This window comes from Leucopleurus acutus (assembly GCF_964270905.1).
Source record: "Leucopleurus acutus genome assembly, chromosome: 4".
NCBI classification, from domain to species: Eukaryota; Metazoa; Chordata; class Mammalia; order Artiodactyla; family Delphinidae; genus Leucopleurus; species Leucopleurus acutus.
In genome coordinates this window covers 85,683,211-85,702,489 of record NC_139146.1, presented here as the reverse complement: position 1 = coordinate 85,702,489, position 19,279 = coordinate 85,683,211, and the positions used below count along the sequence as shown (strand labels likewise).

General features: G+C 38.0%; 1 protein-coding gene across 2 annotated transcripts in view; it reads left to right on the top strand.

Annotated features, from left to right (window-relative positions):
- The window catches only part of CENPC (centromere protein C), a 91,473-nt gene that overhangs the window by 11,669 nt on the left and 60,525 nt on the right, over window positions 1-19,279 (top strand). For both annotated transcript variants that reach the window (XM_082838366.1, XM_082838367.1), the window contains exon 5: window positions 9,385-9,490. In XM_082838366.1, the coding sequence (XP_082694492.1) occupies window positions 9,385-9,490 (106 nt within the window). The remainder of the gene's footprint in view (window positions 1-9,384; window positions 9,491-19,279) is intronic.

Sequence of the window (19,279 nt, the reverse complement as noted above, 5' to 3'; positions counted from 1 at the left end):
AGTTGTGGTGCATGGGCTTAGTTGCTCTGCGGCATGTGGAATTTTCCCGGACCAGGGCTCGAACCTGTGTCCCCTGCATTGGCAGACGGATTCTTAACCACTGCACCACCAGGCAAGTTCCTATTGGAGTATAATTGCTTTACAATGTTGTGTTAGTTTCTGCTGTACAACACAGTGAATCAGCTATATGTCTACATATATTCCCTGCCTCTTGGACCTCCCTCGCATCCCCCACCATCCCACCCTTCTAGGTCATCACAGAGCACCAAGCTGTCCTCCCTGTGCTATACTGCAGGTTCCCACTAGCTATCTGTTTTACACGTGGTAGTGTTTTTATATCAAACCTAATCTCCCAGTTCATCCCATCCTCCCCTTCCACCTCTATGTTCACATGTCCATCCACTACATCTGCGTCTCTATTCCTGCCCTGGAAATAGGTTCATCTGTACTATTTTTCTAGATTCCACATATATCCATTAATATATGAAATTTGTTTTTCTCTTTCTGACTTACTTCACTCTGTATGACAGACTCTAGGTCCATCCACATATCCACAGATGACCCAGTTTCATTCCTTTTTATGGCTGAGTAATATTCCATTATATATATATGTATATATACATATATATATAATGGAATATTACTCAGCCATAAAAAGGAATGAAATGGAATGAAATATATATATGTATATATATATATACACCACATCTTCTTTTATCCATTCATCTGTCAGTAGACATTTAGGTTGTTTCCATGACCTGGCTATTGTAAATATTGCTGCAGAGAACATTGGGGTACATGTGTCTTTCTGAATTATGGTTTCTCAGGGTATATGCCCGGTAGTGGGATTGCTGGGTCATATGGTAGTTCTATTTTTAGTTTTTTAAGGAACCTCCATACTGTTCTCCACAGTGGCTGTATCAATTTACATTCCCACCAGCAGTGCAGGAGGGTTCCCTTTTCTCCTCACCCTTTCCAGCATTTATTGTTTGTAGATTTTTTGATGATGGCCATTCTGACCAGTGTGAGATGATACCTCATTATAGTTTTGATGTGCATTTCTCTAATGATTAGTGATGTTGAGCATCTTTTCATATGTTTGTTGACTATCTGTATAACTTGTTCTGAGAAATGTCTATTTAGGTCTTCCACTCATTTTTTGATTGGATTGTGTTTTTTTTTTTTTTTAAATTATTTATTTAATTAATTTATTTTTGGCTGCATTGGGTCTCCATTGCTGCGTGCGGGCTTTCTCTAGTTGCAGTGAGCAGGGGCTTCTCATTGCGGTGGCTCCTCTTGTTGCAGAGCACAGGCTCTAGGCACGCGGGCTTCAGTAGTTGTGGCACGCGGGCTCAGTAGTTGTGGTTCAAGGGCTTAGTTGCTCCGCGGCATGTGGGATCCTCCCGGACCAGGGATCGAACCCGTGTCCCCTGCATTGGCAGGTGGATTCTTAACTACTGCGCCACCAGGGAAGCCCGGATTGTGTTTTTTTTGATATTGAGCTGGCCGAGCTGTTTGTATAATTTGGAGATTAATCCTTTGTCTGTTGTTTCATTGCAAATATTTTCTCCCATTCTGAGGGTTGTCTTTTCATCTTGTTTATGGTTTCCTTTGCTGTGTAAAAGCTTTTAAGTTTAATTAGGTCCCATTTGTTTATTTTTGTTTTTATTTTCATTACTCTAGGAGGTGGGTCAAAAAGGACCTTGCTGTGATTTATGTCATAGAATGTTCTTCCTATGATTTCCTCTAAGAGTTTTATAGTGTCCGGCCTTAACGTTTAGGTCTGTAATCCATTTTGAGTTTATTTTTGTGTATGGTGTTAGGGAGTGTTCTAATTTCATTCTTTTATGTGTAGCTGTCCAGTTTTCCCAACACGACTTATTGAAGAGGCTGTCTTTTCTCCATTGTATATTCTTGCCTCCTTTGTCATAAGTTAGTTGACCATAGGTGTGTGGGTTTATCTCTGGGTTTTCTATCATGTACCATTGATCTGTATTTCTGTTTTTGTGCCAGTACCATACTGTCTTGATGACTCTAGCTTTGTAGTACAGTCTGAAGTCAGGGAGCCTGATTCCTCCATCTCCATCTTTATTTCACAAGATTGCTTTGGCTATTTGGGGTCTTTTGTGCTTCCATACAAATTAAAAAATTTTTTGTTCTAGTTCTGTGAAAAATGACATTGGTAATTTATTAGGGATTGCATTCAATCTGTAGATTGCTTTGTGTAGTATAGTCATTTTCACAGTATTGATTCTTCCCATCCAAGAACATGGTATATCTCTCCATCTGTTTGTGTCATCTTTGATTTCTTTCATCAGTGTTTTACAGTTGATTTATTTCATCAGTGTTTTACAGTTTTCTGTGTACAGGTCTTTTGCCTCCTTAGGGAGGTATTCCTAGGTATTTTATTTTATTCTTTTTGTTGCAATGCTGAATGGGATTGTTTCCTTAATTTCTCTTTCTGATCTTTTGTTGTTAGTGTATAGGAATGCAAGAGATTTCTGTGCATTAATTTTGTATCCTGCAACTTTACCATATCCATTGATTAGCTCTAGTAGTTTTCTGGTGGCATCTTTAGGATTCTCTATGTATAGCATCATGTCATCTGCAAAAAGTGGCAGTTTTACTTCTTTTCCAATTTGGATTCCTTTTATTTCTTTTTCTTCTCTGATTGCTGTGGCTAAAAGTTCCAAAACTATGTTGAATAATAGTGGTGAGAGTGGACATCCTTGTCTTGTTCCTGATCTTAGAGGAAATGCTTTCAGTTTTTCCCCACTAAGAATGATGTTTGCTGTGGCTTTGTTGTGTATGGCCTTTATTATGTAGAGGTAGGTTCCATCTAAGCCCACTTTCTGGAGAGTTTTTATCATAAATGGGTGTTGAATTTTGTCAAAAGCTTTTTCTTCATCTATTGAGATGACCATATGGTTTTTATTCTTCAGTTTGTTAATGTGGTGTATCACATTGATTAATTTGCATTTATTGAAGAATCCTTGCATCCTTGGGATAAATCCCACTTGATCATGGTGTATGATCCTTCTAATGTGTTGTTAGATTCTGTTTGCTAGTATTTTGTTGAGGATTTTTGCGTCTATGTTCAGCAGTGATATTGGTCTGTAATTTTCTTTTCTTGTGATATCTTTGTCTGGTTTTGGTATCAGGGTGATGGTGGCCTCACAGAATGAGTTTGGGAGTGTTCATCTCTCTGCAGTTTTTTGGAAGAGTTTGAGAATGATAGGTGTTAACTCTTCTCTAAACGCTTGGTAGAATTCAACTGTGAAGCCATCTGGTCCTGGACTTTTGTTTGTTGGAAGATTTTTAGTTACAGTTTAGATTTCATTACTTGTGATTGGTCTGTTTATATTTTCTATTTCTTCCTGGTTCAGTCTTGGAAGTTTGTACCTTTCCAAGAATTTGTGTATTTCTTCTGGGTTTTCCATTTTATTGGCATATAGTTGCTTGTAGTAGTGTCTTATGATTCTTTGTATTTCTGTGATGTCAGTTGTAATTGCTCCTTTTTAATTTCTAAGTTTTTTTTTTTACAAATTTATTTAATTAATTTATTTTTGTCTGCCTTGGGTCTTCGTTGCTGCACGTGAGCTTTCTCTAGTTTTGGTGAGCGGGGGCTACTCTTCGTTGTGCTGCGCATGCTTCTCATTGCTATGGCTTCTTTTGTTGTGAAGCACAGGCCCTAGAGTGAGTGGCTTCAGTAGTTGTGATTCATGGGCTCAGTAGTTGTGGCTCATGGGCTCTGGAGTGCAGGCTCAGTAGTTGTGGCGCACGGGCTTAGTTGCTCCGCGGCATGTGGGATCTTCCTGCACCAGGGCTTGTACCCGTGTCCCCTGCGTTGGCAGGCATGATTCTTAACCACTGTGCCACCAGGGAAGTCCCTCATTTCTAATTTTATTGATTTGAGTTCTCTCCCTTTTTTTCTTGATGATCCTGGCTAAGGGTTTATCAATTTTGTTTATCTTCTCAAAGAACCAACTTTTAGTTTCATTGATCTTTGCTATTATTTTCTTCATTTCTGTTTCATTTATTTCTGGTCTGATCTTTATGGCTTCTTTCCTTCTACTAATTTTGGGATTTCTTTGTTCTTCTTTCTCTTTTTGCTTTAGGTGTAAGATTAGATCATTTATTTGAGAGTTTTTTTGTTTCTTGAGGTGACATTGAATTGGTATAAACTTCCCTCTTGGAACTGCTTTTGCTGTGTCCCATAGGTTTGGGGCCATTGTGTTTTCATTGTCATTTGTTTCTATGTATTTTTTATTTCCTCTTTGATTTCTTCAGTGATCTCTTCGTTATTTAGCAGCACACTGTTTAGCTTCCATATGTATTTTTTATTTTTTTACAGTTTTTTTCCTGTAATTGATTTCTAATCTCATAGCCGTGTGGTCGGAAAAGATGCTTGATACGATTTCAGTTTTCTTAAATAACACGAGGCTTGATTTGTGACCCAAGATGTGATCTATCCTGGAGAATGTTCCATGTGCACTTGAGAAGAAGGTGTATTCTGCTGCTTTTGGGTGGAATATCCTGTAAATTTCAATTAAACCTGTCTGGTCTATTGTGTCATTTAAAGCTGGTGTTTCATTACTTATTTTCTGTCTGGACGATCTGTCCTCTGGTGTGAGTGGGGTGTTTTAAGTCCCCCACTATTATTGTGTTACTGTTGTTTTCCCCTTTTATGGCTTCTAGCATTTGCCTTATGTTTATGTTGGGTACATAAATACTTATAATTGTTATATCTTCTTCTTGGATTGATCTCTTGATCATTATGTAGTGTCCTTCCTTATCTCTTGTAACAGTCTTCATTTTAAAGTCTGTTTTGTCTTACATGAGTATTGCTACTCCAGCTTTCTTTTGACTTCCATATTCATGGAATGTCTTTTTTCATCCCCTCACTTTCAGTCTGTATGTGTCCCTAGATCTGAAGTGGGTTTCTTGTAGACAGCATATATATGGGTCTTGTTTTTGTATCCATTCAGCCAGTCTGTGTATTTTGGTCGGAGCATTTAATCCATTTACATTCAAGGTAATTATTGATACCTATGTTCCTATTACCATTTTCTTAATTGTCTTGGTTTGTTTTTGTGGGTCTTTTTCTTTTCCGCCTAGAGAAGTTCCTTTCACATTTGTCACAAAGCTGGTTTGGTGGTGCTGAATTCTCTTAACTTTTGCTTATCTGTAAACATTTTGATTTGTCCATCAAATCTGAATGAGATCCTTGCTGGGTAGAGTAATCTTGGTTGTAGGTTTTTCCCTTTTATCACTTGAAATATATCCTGCCACTCCCTTCTGGCCTGCAGAGTTTCTGCTGAAAAATAAGCTGATAACTGTATGGGGATTCCTTTGTATGTTATTTGTTGCTTTACCCTTGCTGCTTTTAGTATTTTTGCTTTGAATTTAATTTTTGTTAGTTTGATTAATATGTGTCTTGGTGTGTTTCTCCTAGGGTTTATCCTGTATAGGACTCTCTGTGCTTCCTGGACTTGAGTGGCTATTTCCTTTCCCATGTTAGGGAAGTTTTTAACTATAATCTCTTCAAATATTTTTTCTGACCCTTTCTCTTTCTTTTCTTCTTCTGGGACCCCTATAATTCAGATATTGGTGCATTTAATGTTTGTCCCAGAGGTCTCGGAGACCGTTCTCAATTCTCTTCTTTCTTTTCTCTTTATTCTGCTCTTCGGCAGTTATTTCCACTATTCTCTTTCAGCTCACTTATTTGTTCTTCCGCCTCAGGTATTCTGCTATTGATTCCTTCTAGAGTATTTTTCATTCTAGTTATTGTGATGTTCATCACTGTTTGTTTTTTAGTTCTTCTAGGTCTTTGTTATATATTTCTTGTATTTTCTTGATCCATGCCTCCATTCTATTTCTGAGATTTTGGAACATCTTTACCATCATTACTCTGAATTCTTTTTCAGGTTGGTTGCCTATTTCTTCTTCATTTATTTGGTCTTGTAGGTTTTTACCTTGCTTCTTCATCTGTAACATATTTTTTTGTTGTCTCATCTTTTTATCTTTTTGGTGGGTGGGGCTGTGTTCCTGTCTTACAGGTTGTTTGGCCTGAGGCGTCGGCACTGGAGCTTGCAAGCAGTTGGGTGGAGCTGGGTCTTGGTGCCAAGATGAGGACCTCTGGGAAACCTCACTCTGATTAATATTCCCTGGGGTATGAGGTTCTCTGTTAGTCTAGCAGTTTGGACTCCGCGTTCCCACAACAGGAGCTCATGCCTGACCCCCAGCTTGGGAGCCAAGATCCTACAAGCTGCACCGTGTGGCAGAAAAACAAAACAAAAACAAAAGCAAAAGTATAACAAAGAATAAAAAATAAAATAAAATTAGAAAAGTAAAAATTTATTAGAAAATATATATATAAATGAAACAACAACAAGGTAAAACAGAACCAGAACAGGAAAAAAAAAAAAAAAGAAAAAACCAAACAAACCAGAGAAGGCCTTTGCTGTGGGGTGGCAGGACCTAGGTTCAAGACCCATGGGGCTGGAAAAGTCCCTGAGGGGGGCTTCCCTGGTGGCACAGTGATTGCGGGTCCGCCTGCCGATGCAGGGGACACGGGTTCATGCCCCGGTCTGGGAAGATGCCACATGCCGTGGAGTGGCTAGGCCCATGAGCCATGACCACTGAGCCTGCACATCCGGAGCCTGTGCTCCGCAACAGAAGAGGCCACAACAGTGAGAGGCCCGCGTACTGCAAAAAAAAAAAAAAAAAAAAAAAAAAAAGTGCCTGAGGGGAACTTGAGTGTAGGGGTTTTGGCCTGGGATCCCAGCAGAGTAGCTGGGGACTGAGAGCTTGGGGGAAACTCTGGCCACGTTCCCCTCTGATTCCCCAATCCCCTGAAGGTCTCTCCCTGTCCTGCCAATCCCCTCGCCATGGGTGGGCCCCTCCTGAACATGGGAACTCCTCCCCTCCCCCAGCCACCCCTCAGGGGCACTGGTCCCGTATTGTCTCTACTTTTCCTCCCCACGTGTCCCACTTGGTCACTTGGGGGTTCCTCCTGTCCCCATAGGTGTCTGAGGTCCCCCACTAGTGCCTGGTAGATGCTCTAGCTGTGTGGAGACATGAATTCCATGTCCTCCTACTCCGCCATCTTGACTCTGCTCCCCCCATACATCCTTTAACAACTCTTCTGTTTGCAGGCCCTACCTGGAGCCCCTCTTTTAGAGGTGCATTGTACCTTGAAAAACTGAACTTATGGGTTTCTCCTTAAACATAAATCTGTCAGCTTCTGGGCTTACTTCATTGTTAGCATGTTTCTGGTCTTTCTGGGCTGCTCAGTTGCTACTAATCTGCTTTCCAACCTAAAAGAGTTTATTGATGTCTCTCATCTACTCCCTTCTCTTTCTCTTCATCCTTCTGGGTTTATACATTTAAAAAAATCCTTAGTGGGACTTCCCTGGTGATGCATTGCTTAAGAATCTGCCTGCCAATGCAGGGGGCACGAGTTTGATCCCTGGTCTGGGAAGATCCCACATGCCGTGGAGCAGCTAAGCCTGTGTGCCACAGCTACTGAACCTGCACTCTAGATCCCACGAGCCACAACTACTGAGCCCATGTGCCACAACTACTGAAGCCTGTGCGCCTAGAGTCCGTGCTCCACAACAGGAGAACCACTTCAATGAGGAGCCTGCACACTGCAACGAAGAGTAACCCCCGCTCGCCACAACTAGAGAAAGCCTGCGCACAGCGGCAAAGACCCAATGCCGACAAAAATAAATAAATAAAATAAATTTAAAAAAAAAAGAATGCATTAAAAAAAATCCTTGGTGAGGTTTCAAAAGGGTGTAGAATATAATGAAAACTTGCTTTTGTTACTTTACGTAATTGAGTTCCATAGTGTATCCGCTGAACTAGCAATGTAGTGGCTCCATTATTTACATATTTCCCTATTGGTAGGTTTTTAGATTTTTTTCCCTCTATTCATTATAATAATGATGTAGTGAACACCTTTGTTTATGCCTCCTTGTTTGCATTTGTAAATTGAATTTCTCTAGGATATGTACTTTTAAAACGAAATTGTTAAGTATTGTCAATTTTTTCTTCAGAATGGTCTATTAGTTTTCTTTCCCACTTGTAATGTGTGGATGAGATTTCTCTTTTCTAGAATTAAAAAATTTACGACTTGATATATTTCAGATTTTCAAAAGAAAGCATGTTATGTACATAAGGTATTAAAAATAACATAAATGAACACCCATGTGCCCATTTCTCAATGTTAGAAATACCAGTACCTTTGAAGCACCTGTGTGCCCCTTTGTGATCTTATTCTTTTGCCTCTCCTTCCTGCACAGAGGTAACCACTGTGTTGAATTTCATGTTCATCATTCCCATCTTTTGCTTTATAGCTTTACCACACGTGCGTGTGTGCTGACATTTGTGTCAATATTTCTTTCACTACTTAAGACAGGTCCTGCTACCATTCACATGTTGGGTGCTTCACTAGATAGGACTCATGAGACTCCACTTGTAGTTAGTTGTACTCATGACTGAGATTTGTTATAGGCATATAGTCAGGATACACAGCCAGATCAGTAAGAGAAAAGTACACATCAGGCAGAGTATGGTGGAATCCATGTCAGGCTCTCCAAAGGGGCCACACAGAGTGCACTCTTTGCATCCAGCAGTAAAATGCTATAAGACATGTACAGTCTTTCTGCCCTGGGAAGCCTTCTGAGATTTAGCCTGTTTTTATTGGGAGCTGGTTATATTGGTACCCTCTGCCCACCAAAATTCTGTATTGTCTGAAGGAAAGAAGGAAGGTGTTCACCATAAATCACATTGTTTATACAAACAGTCTAGGCAGGCTGGCATAACAGGTTCCAGTTGGTAATGGAGGAAACATTCTGAAAGCCAAGACTCTGTGTGCCAGCCAAGGGCTAGTCCTGTAAGCAGGTTTTTAAGTGATCAGGCCTGGTGCATTAACTCTTTCCTGCGTAGAGTGAATTTCTAAATACTATATATATTTAGTGTTTTACATGTTTTTGCATCTATTCTGAACTTAACGTAAATGAGATTATATACTTGTGTGACTTTCTTTTTGTTTAACATAATCATTCATGTATGCTGTAGTTTATTCCTTTCACTGTTGTATTTGTGATATTGTGATATATGACTATACGGTAATTTATTTATCCAGTCTTCTGGCAGATTAGGTTTTTAAAAGTTGTTCAGAGCAACATTGCTTCTGTGATAGGTTATATGAAATTTCAGCTTTACTATGAAATTGGTTTCTAAGGAGTTAAGTATGCAGCTTTACCAGCTGGTTTATTGTTTTTAAAAATACTTTCTTTTTTCAATTTAAGAACAAATGTGTTTAATCAAAATTGGTAATTTAATAGAATAGATCTAATGTTGTATCTCTTTTAGACTCAGTGCCAGAAATCACATCCAAAGTCAGGTACAGTTTCTTCAAGGAAGAAAGAAGCCCCTCTGCAGTTAATTGTGGAACCAAGTGAAGCTGTCAACAAATCAGGTTGGTAGCATCCCCATGGGTGATATTTGCCTAGATATATTTAAAGAGTTAGGGGCTCCCCTGGTGGCGCAGTGGTTGAGAGTCCGCCTGCTGATGCAGGGGACACGGGTTCGTGCCCTGGTCCGGGAAGATCCCACATGCCGCGGAGTGGCTGGGCCCGTGAGCCATGGCTGCTGAGCCTGCGCGTCCGGAGCCTGTGCTCCGCAACAGGAGAGGCCACAACAGCGAGAGGCCCGCGTACCGCAAAAAAAAAAAAAAAAGAAAAGAGAAATGCTGAAGGTAGCACATATGTTGGCTTGAGTCACAAGGTCAGGGTCAGCCTAGACAGAATTGTGAAATGGATGAAGTTGTTTCTGAGTCCCTCTCAAGTCCACTGTCAGTGTATTTTTTTAAAAAAAAAAACATGAATAAGTTTTATTTTTAATTTTATTGAAATAGAGTTGATATACAATGTTGTGTTTAATTTCTCCTACACAGCAGAGTGACTCAGTTATACATATATATTCTTTTCCATTATGGTTTATCATAGGATACTGAATATAGTTCCCTGTGCTATATAGTAGGACCTTGTTGTTTATCCGTCCTATATATAATAGTTTGCATCTGCTAATCCCAAGCTCCCAATCCTTCCCTCCCCACTTCCCCTCGGCAACCACAAGTGTGTTCTTTATATCTGTGAGTTCATTTTTGTTTCATAGATATGTTCATTTGTGTTGTATTTTAGATTCCATATATAAGTGTTATATGGTATTTGTCTTTCTGACTTACTTCATTTAGTCTGATAATCTCTAGGTCTATCCATGTTGCTGCAAGTGGCATTACTTCTTTCTTTTTAATGGCTGAGTAATATTCCATTGTATATATGTGCCACATCTTTATCCATTCATCCAACTGTGGACATTTAGGTTGTTTCCATGTCTTGGCTATTGTAAATAGTGCTGCTATGAACAAAGGGGTGCAAGTATCTTTTCGAATTATCGTTTTATCTGGGTATATGACCAGGAGTGGGATTGCTGGATTATTTGGCAACTCTGTTTTTAGTTGGTTTTTTTTTTTTTGCGGTACATGGGCCTCTCACTGTTGTGGCCTCTCCTGTTGTGGAGCACAGGCTCCAGAGGTGCAGGCTCTGGATGTGTAGGCTCAGCGGCCATGGCTCATGGGCCCAGCCGCTCTGCGCCATGTGGGATCTTCCTGGACCGGGGCACGAACCCGTGTTCCCTGCATCGGCAGGTGGACTCTCAACCACTGCGCCACCAGGGAAACCCTATTTTTAGTGTTTTGAGGAACCTTCATACTGTTTTCTATAGTGGCTGCACCAATTTACATTCCTATCAACAGTGTAAGAGGGTTCCCTTTTCTCCACACCCTCTCCAGCATTTATTATTTGTAGACTTTTTAATGATGGCCATTCCGACCGGTGTGAGTTGGTACCTCATTGTTGTTTTGATTTGCAGAATAATAAGTTTTATCTGATTATTATGTGTGTTTTTGTTTTAGTGGTAGGAGCGTTCATAGGATGTGGTAAGAGACATTAACTAAGAATTATTATAGGGACCATAGCTTTAAGAGTTTTCAAGTAGATTTTTCTTTTCTTTTCTTTTTTTTTTTTTAAATATTTATCATCTCGTATAGTTTCTGTGGGTCAGGAATTCAGAAGCAGCTTAGTTAGGTGGTGCTGGCTTGTAATCTCATGAGGTGGTAGTCAAGATGATGGCCAGGGTTGCAGTCATCTGAAGGCTTGACTGAGGCTAAGGATGAATTTCCAAGATGACACTCATGTGGGTCTGGTTGCCGGCAGGAAGCCTTAATTTCCTCCCATGTGGGCCTCTCCATGGGCTCCTTGAGCATTTTTTTTTTAACTAAGGTATAATTTACATAATATTAGTTTCAGGAGTACAACGTAATGATTTGATATTTGAATATATGTGGTCAGTGTTTTTTCTCTCTGTTGCATTTCCTTCAGTCATTTATATGTGCTGCCAGTTTTTAAAGTTTTATTTGCATTTTTCAAATTAGAAAAGTCCTTCATTTGGGGTGAGTCAAAGATTTAAAAGAAAAAGCTACTAATTATTACTCCCCTCATCCTGCTGAGGTAGCCTTGAATCCTTCCATATCTTCATTGGTGCTCCTGAACGAACACATATATAAACGTGTTTGTGCGTGCATGCGTGCTTTCAGAAGAGGCTTTTACAATTTCCTTTTATACCAGCAATGTAAGAAAGTACCTTTCACCTGATAGAGTATTTACTATTCTATTGAACTTTTTGCCAATTTGATCACTATTAAATGATCTCAGTGTTACTTTAGTGATTACCACTGAGTTTGAACACCTTTTCATAAGTTTACTGGCTATTTGAAATACCTTTTTATCTTTTCATATCCTTTGCCCATTTGTTTTTTCTAGTTTATGGGAGATCTTTAAATTGAGTATCTGTAACTGTTTATCTGTAATTTGTGTAATTTATCTGTTATTTATCAGATATTTTTCCAAATGATCCCTAGACTATTACAGATTTTGGTTATAGTACCTTATATGATGGATAACGTTTTTTATTTTAATTGTCAAATGTGTGTGTTTGTTTTTTTCAATAGCTTTTGAGTTTCCTGTTTTGGTTAAAAGGTCTGTTTTATCCTAATGGTATATGTAATATCTTACATTTTCATCTTAACATCTTTTTTTCTTTTTAATTTAAATTCTTAATCCATCTGGAATGTGCTTTGGTGTATAATGTGGCATAATGTTATAATTTTGTTTTCTTCCTTATGGTCAGTTGTGCTAGTTCCTTTTATTACATAATCCATTCTCATATGAATGTGCTACTTTTATCATGTATTAAATCTCATATATCATTCAATATACTTTTGAATTTTGGTCCATTTGTTTATTCTTAATGTCAACACAATACTGTTTTACTAATTGTAGTTTTATAGCACATGCTGATATAAAGGTATCTATTTATATATATACTTCTGATACATGCCACTCTTCTGCCATTCTTAGACCTTTTTAATTTCTATGAATTTTGTGTATTCAGTTTCCAATAAAATTTTGTTGTGATTTTAACTAAAGTTGCATTTAATTTGTATAGTAATTTTGTGAAAATTCATATTTTTGCGTCATTTAGGTTTTCTACTTAAGAACAAATATGTCATATATTTATGTCCTTCAAAAGTGTGTGAAGGGTACTGTCAATAGCATGAAAGGATAACCCACAAAATGGGGGAAAATAATTGCATATAGTATATCTCATAAGGCAGTAGTCTCCAACCTTTTTGGCACCATGGAGCAGTTTTGTGGAAGACAATTTTTCCGTGGACTGGGGGTGGGGGGGCGGGTGGTTTTGGTGTGATTCAAGCACATTACCTTTATTGTGCACTTTATTTCTATTATTATTACATTGTAAGATCCAATGAAATAATTATACAACTCACCATAATGCAGCATCAGTGGGAGCCCTGAGCTTGTTTTCACTTGCCAGTCACTGATAGGGTTTTGATATGAGTCTGCAAGCAATTGATTTATTATGGTCTCTGTGCAGTCAGACCTCTCTGCTAATGATAATCTGTATTTGCATCTGCTCCCCAGCGCTAGAGTCACCACCTCTGTTCTACCTCACATTAGATTCTCATAAGGAGCATGCAAGCTAGATCCCTTGCATGTGCAGTTCACAGTAGGGTTCGTGCTCCTCTGAGAATCTAATGCCACCAATGATCTGACAGGAGGTGGGGCTCAGGTGGTAATGCGAGCAATGGGGAGCAGCTGTAAATACAGGTGAAGCTTTGCTCATTCACCTACTGCTCACCTCCTGCTGTGTGGCCCAGTTCCTAACAAGCCATGGACCAGTACTGGTCTGTGGCCTGGGGGTTGGGGACCCCTGTAATAAGGGATTTATATCCAGAATACATAAAGACTTCCTGTAACTCAACAACAACAAAAATAAACATCCCAACTGAAAAGAGGACTTGAATAGACATTTGTCCAGTTGGCCAATGAATGTGTTTTACCTGCCTTCACTAATTGAGTTTGGTTTCAGACTTGCATGTCCTTCAAGTGGCTTGTAACCTGAACAAGGTATTTGCCTGAGTTGTTTTCTGGGAACTTCAGGTCAGCTGCATCTAGTTTGTGCTGAGCTGGTTAAGACTGAATAGAACCACCCTTCAACTGGTTATGCTTAAGGGTTCACTCCAGTAACCTTTTGACCGTGCAGAGGCCTGTGCAGAGTGATGATTATTGCAACTTTTTTTCAGTCACCTTTCCCCAAGCTCCCCACGCCTCAGATCATCTTGCTTGGCTGCCTTGCAAATAAACCCTCTCTTTGCTGCAAACCTTGTTGTCTCAGCATTTTGGCTTGCTATGCATCTGGCAAGCTGATAACAACTACATGAAAAGTTGTTCAACATTGTTAGTCATTAGGGAAATGCAAATCAAAACCCCACAGAGATACCACTTTGTACATATTAGGATGGATATTATTACTTTTTAAATAAAATAAAAGATGTTGAGGATGTGGAATTTATAGAAACCCACATGCATTATGCAGCCAGTGGAAAAAGTTTGGTGGTTCCTCAAAAAATTAGGTATTAAGTAGCATTTCTACTTCTAGGTTTATATTCAAAAGAATTGAAAACAGGAACTCAAACAGATACTTATACCCCAATGTTCATAGCAGTATGATTCATAATACCCAAAAGGTGGAAACAACCAAAGTGTCCCATGAACGAGTGAATGGACAAACAACATGTGATACATGTGTAGAGTGGAATATTATTCAACCATAAAAAGGAATGAAGTTCTGATACATGCTACAACATGGAAGAACCTTAGAAACATTATGCTAAATGAATGTACTTCTGGACTTCCCTGTTGTCTTTCCCTTAGTGATTTCTAGTCTTGATTTCTTTATGGCATAGCATATATACACTATGTCATTTCATTTTAGTTCTTTAAAATTTGTGAAGATTTGTTTTATTTGTTTTATGACCCAAGATATTGTCTGCCTTTATGAATGCTTCATGGGCATTTGAAAAACAAGTATTCCATTGTTGAGTGCAGTTGACCATAAATGTCAATTATGTTGTATTACTAATTTTTATACATTGTTTGATGCAGTTTGCTAAAATTTTGAGAATTTTTTGCATCTAAATTAATGAGAGATAGTGGTCTGTAGTTTTCTTTTTTATGCTGTATTTGTATGGTTTTGGTATCAAGGTAATGCTCACCAACCTTATAAAATGAGTTGGAAATTATTCCCCCTTCTAATTCCTAGAAGGGCTTATGTAAAATTAATTTTAATTCTCTGATTTTTTGGTATAATATTCTGCAGTGATATCACCTGGTCTGTGGCATTTCTTTTTCAAGAGCTTTTAAGTTACAAATTCAATTCTCTAATAGTTATAGGACTATTTAGGTTATTTATTTTATCCTGGCACATTTTTGATAGTTTATGGTTTTTGAAGAATTGGTCCATTTCTTCTAAGTGGTTGAGTTTATCAGCATAAAGTTGTACATAGTATTACTTTGTTATCCTTTTTTTTTTTTTTTTTTTTTTTTTTGTGGTACACGGGCTTCTCACTGTTGTGGCCTCTCCCGTTGCGAAGCACAGGCTCTGGACGCGCAGGCTCAGCGGCCATGGCTCATGGGCCTAGCCACTCCGCGGCATGTGGGATCTTCCCGGACTGGGGCACGAACCCGTGTACCCTGCATTGGCAGGCGGACTCTCAACCACTGCCCACCAGGGAAGCCCCACTTTGTTGTCCTTTTAATGGCTGCAGGATCTGTCGTGATATACCGTTTTATTCTGGATATTGTTGATTTGTGTCTTGTTTTTTTGCCTTTGTTAAAGGATTATCATTTTTATTCACTGTTTTAAAAGAACTAGCTTCCTGTTTCAGTAAGTTTTTGTGTTTTCCTGTTTTTAGTTTCATTGATTTCTGCTCTTATTTTCTCCATCCTTGTCCTTGGTTTGGGTTTATTTTGCTCCTTTTTTTAGTTTTTGAGGTAGAAACTTTATTTTATACTTTAGTTTATAATCCAGTACTATTTTATTAAATTTGTTACTCAAACTGTTCCAGCTTTGGCCATTAGAAAGCTCTTTCACTGGCTCCTATGCCCCTTTGATGGACCCCATTTTTGTTGTTATTGCTGTTGTTTTTAACATTTCCTTACCTTCTGGAACTACAGGATGCTCCAGGCCCAACTTACCCTAGAATCAGCCATTTCTCCAAGGAGCCAGTGGTTCCTTTTACTGGAGAATGGTATTAGGAACCAAGATCTGGGTGCTAGGTGTGCTGTTTCTCCTGGGGCGTTAATGCTTCAAGACTGTCTCAACTGACAGAGCAAGGAAATATATGTGTGTATGGTAACTGGTATATATATACATATCTATAAATATTTTTCTGTGTAACTGTATCTGTATTAAGTTAAACATGAATTCATATTGATGTTTCCAACTGTAATTTATTACCACATGGGTTATTCTTGCTTCTTTGCCTTGCTTATCTGTAAACGTCCACTCTGTGTGTAAGAAACTTGGCACTTACCATTCACCATCTACCTACTTAACTTTTTGTTCCTATATGCATGTATAACAGTATCAGAATTGTTGACTTAAACACATGGAAAACAATTTTATCTACTGGAGTACAGTGCTTATGTACAATTTCTTTATTGTACTTAATTTACAATATTATGTTAGTTTCAGGTGTACAGCAAAAGTGATTTGGTTATATATATATATATGTATACATACATATACTTTTTTCTTGATTCTTTTTCATTATAGGTTATTATAAGATACTGAATATAGTCCCTGTGCTACACAATAAATCCTTGTTGTTTATCTATTTTATATATGACAATGTGTATCTGTTAATCCCGTACTCCTAATTTATCCCTCTCCTTCCTTCCTCTTCGGTAACCATAAGTTTGTTTTGTGTCTGTGAGTCTGTTTGTGTTTTGTTTTATTTTTCAGATTTCACATATAAGTGATATCATATAATATTTGTCTTTGTCTGACTTACTTCACTTAGTATGACAATGTTATGTACAATTTCTTTAGCTTTTAGTTTTACAGACTCCATTTCTAACCTTACTTAGGCCAGCATTTTTCCTCACCCCCGTAAGTGAGGTTGTTTGTATGTATCATGTCATATATCATATCATATATCATATCACATCATATATCATAGAATGTGGTATATGTGATACTGTGTGATTTCCAAGGTTAGGACATAAAGGGCTTCTGCTTGGCTCCCTCCCTTTCTCCTTATTTCCCTCTTAGGATACACTCTACCTTATAACCCAGACATCATGCTGTGAGGAAGCCCAAACTAGCCTACTTGCAGACATACATAGACAGCAATATTTCTTCGGCCTGCTGCCAGCCTCAGATGTTAGACATGTGAGTAAGCAAGCTTTCAAATCGTTCCAGGCCCCAGACTTCATGGAGTAGAGACAAGTCATCCCTGCTTGTGCCCTGCCAAATTCCGGCCCCACAGAATAAGTGAACATAATATATGGTTGTTTTATGCAGCCAAGGCATGGAGTTACTTATTATGCAGACAGAGTAACTAGAACAACTCCCTAATTCCCAACTGACATACTGTTGTCATATATTTTATTCCTGTTATCCTGTATTTTAATTCTGCTATGTATTTTGATATCTTTTATCTCTATAAGACTTTATTTTTGTTTTAATCAGTCAGTGTTTATATTTACACATACATCACTGTGCTCTTTATTCCTTTTAAAAAATGATTTTAAAAAATTACGGTAAAATAATATAACAAAATTTACCATTTTAAACATTTTTAAGTGTACAGTTCTTTGGCATTAAGGACAGTCAGGTTGTCCAATTGTCACCACCATCCATCCACAGAACTTATTCATCTTGCAAAACTGAACCCTTTAAACAATCTCCCCCTACCCCCCAGCCTCTGGTAACCACACTTCTACATTCTGTTTCTGAATTTGACTACTCTAAATACCTCATATGAGTGGAATTGTTCAGCTTTTGTCCTTTTGCAACTGGCTTATTTCACTTAGCATAATGTCCTCAAGTGTCAGCCAGGTTGTAGTGTGTGTCAGGATTTCCTTTATAAAGCTGAATAATATTTCACTGTATGTATACCATATTTTGTTTTGTCCATTTATCCATTGATGGACATTTAGGTGGTTTCCACCTTTTGTCTTTTGTGAATAATGTTGCTGTGAGCACAGATGTACAAGTACCTCTTGCAGCCCCTGCTTTCAATCTTTTTGGATATATAGGCAAAAAAGGAATTATTAGATCATATGGTAATTGCATTTTTAATTTCTTGAGGAGCGACCAAGCTATCTTCCATAGTGGCTGCATCATTTTACATTCCCACCAGCTGTGTGCAAGGGTTCCAGTTTTTCTGTATACTCACCAACACTTGTTAACTTGTTATTTTCTCCTTCCCTCCCTCCCTCCCTCCCTTCCCATCCTAATGGGTGTGAAGTAGTATCTCATTGTGGATTTGTTCATCATTATCGTCATTAGGGAATTTTAAATTAAAACAACAGTTAGATACCACTACACAGCTATAATGGCTAAGATCCAAAAGCTGGGTCTCTTTTGTAACTCCTGTTTCTTTGAGAGTTTCTGTCTTTTCATTTGTTTCAAGAGAATTTATAATTGAACATTAAGACATTTTTATGGTGGTTGGTTTAAATAAATTCTTGTTAAATAATTCCAGCATCTGATTCATATTGTCCATTTGCATCCATTGATCGTATTTTCTTCTTCAGATAGTGTTTTTTCTTTTTTTAAAATTTTTATTATGATGAATCATTTTGATTGTATCCTCAACATTTTGGTTATTATGTTAAGGGACTCTTCATTGTATTTCAGTCTTGTTATAGTTGCCCTGTTTTGGTTTAATGTGAAGGCTCTTGCCTATTTTTGTGGAGTTTATTTCCAATGACATTTAAGTGTTTATAGAGTTCTAACAGTGGTATTTTGGTTTGTTTCATTTTCTGATGCTACAGGGGATTCACCACATTATCCGTTGTTGCTTAAGGCTTGAGGTTCCTAGCAAATATACCTTCTTCCAGCTTTCAGAGTTCTGTTATTATTGTTTAAGTTGTACTTAAAGGGAGAAGCAGGAGAAAGTGAGTCTATGTAATTTTGTTACAGAACCAAAAGCCATTTTGGCTTATTTTAAATTTTTAATCTTTTCTTTTTGAGAGTATGAATCAGTATGAGTACTACCCAGCCATTCTACTTTTTCTTTGATATTTGAAGGTTAAGGGTTAAGAGAATATATATTTCTCTTTATATAGCTATAAAGATATATGTGTATAATATATATTCTCTTTGTATAGATATAAAGATGTATGTGTATATAAATATTCTCCCTATATATACATATATTTTATATAACTATATATATCTGTTCTATATGTATATGTGTATGTATATGTATAAAAGTGTGATCATCTAGCTGCCCTAGTTTACCCAACTCTTAACCTAAAGATTGAATCTCATAATTTCTCTAGGATTACCTGTTACTTATTTTAGCTATGTAAAGATTTATTTAAATCTTTAAAAGAATTTTTATTTTATTGTGGTAAGAACATTTTATTTTATTTATTTTTTAAAATTTTATTTATTTTTGGCTGCATTGGGTCTTTGTTGCTGTGCACGGCCTTTCTCTAGTTGCGGCAGGCTGGGGCTACTCTTCATTGCAGTGTGCTCATTGCGGTGACTTCTCTTGTTGCAGAGCATGGGCTCTAGGCATGTGGGCTTCAGTAGTTGCAGCACGTTG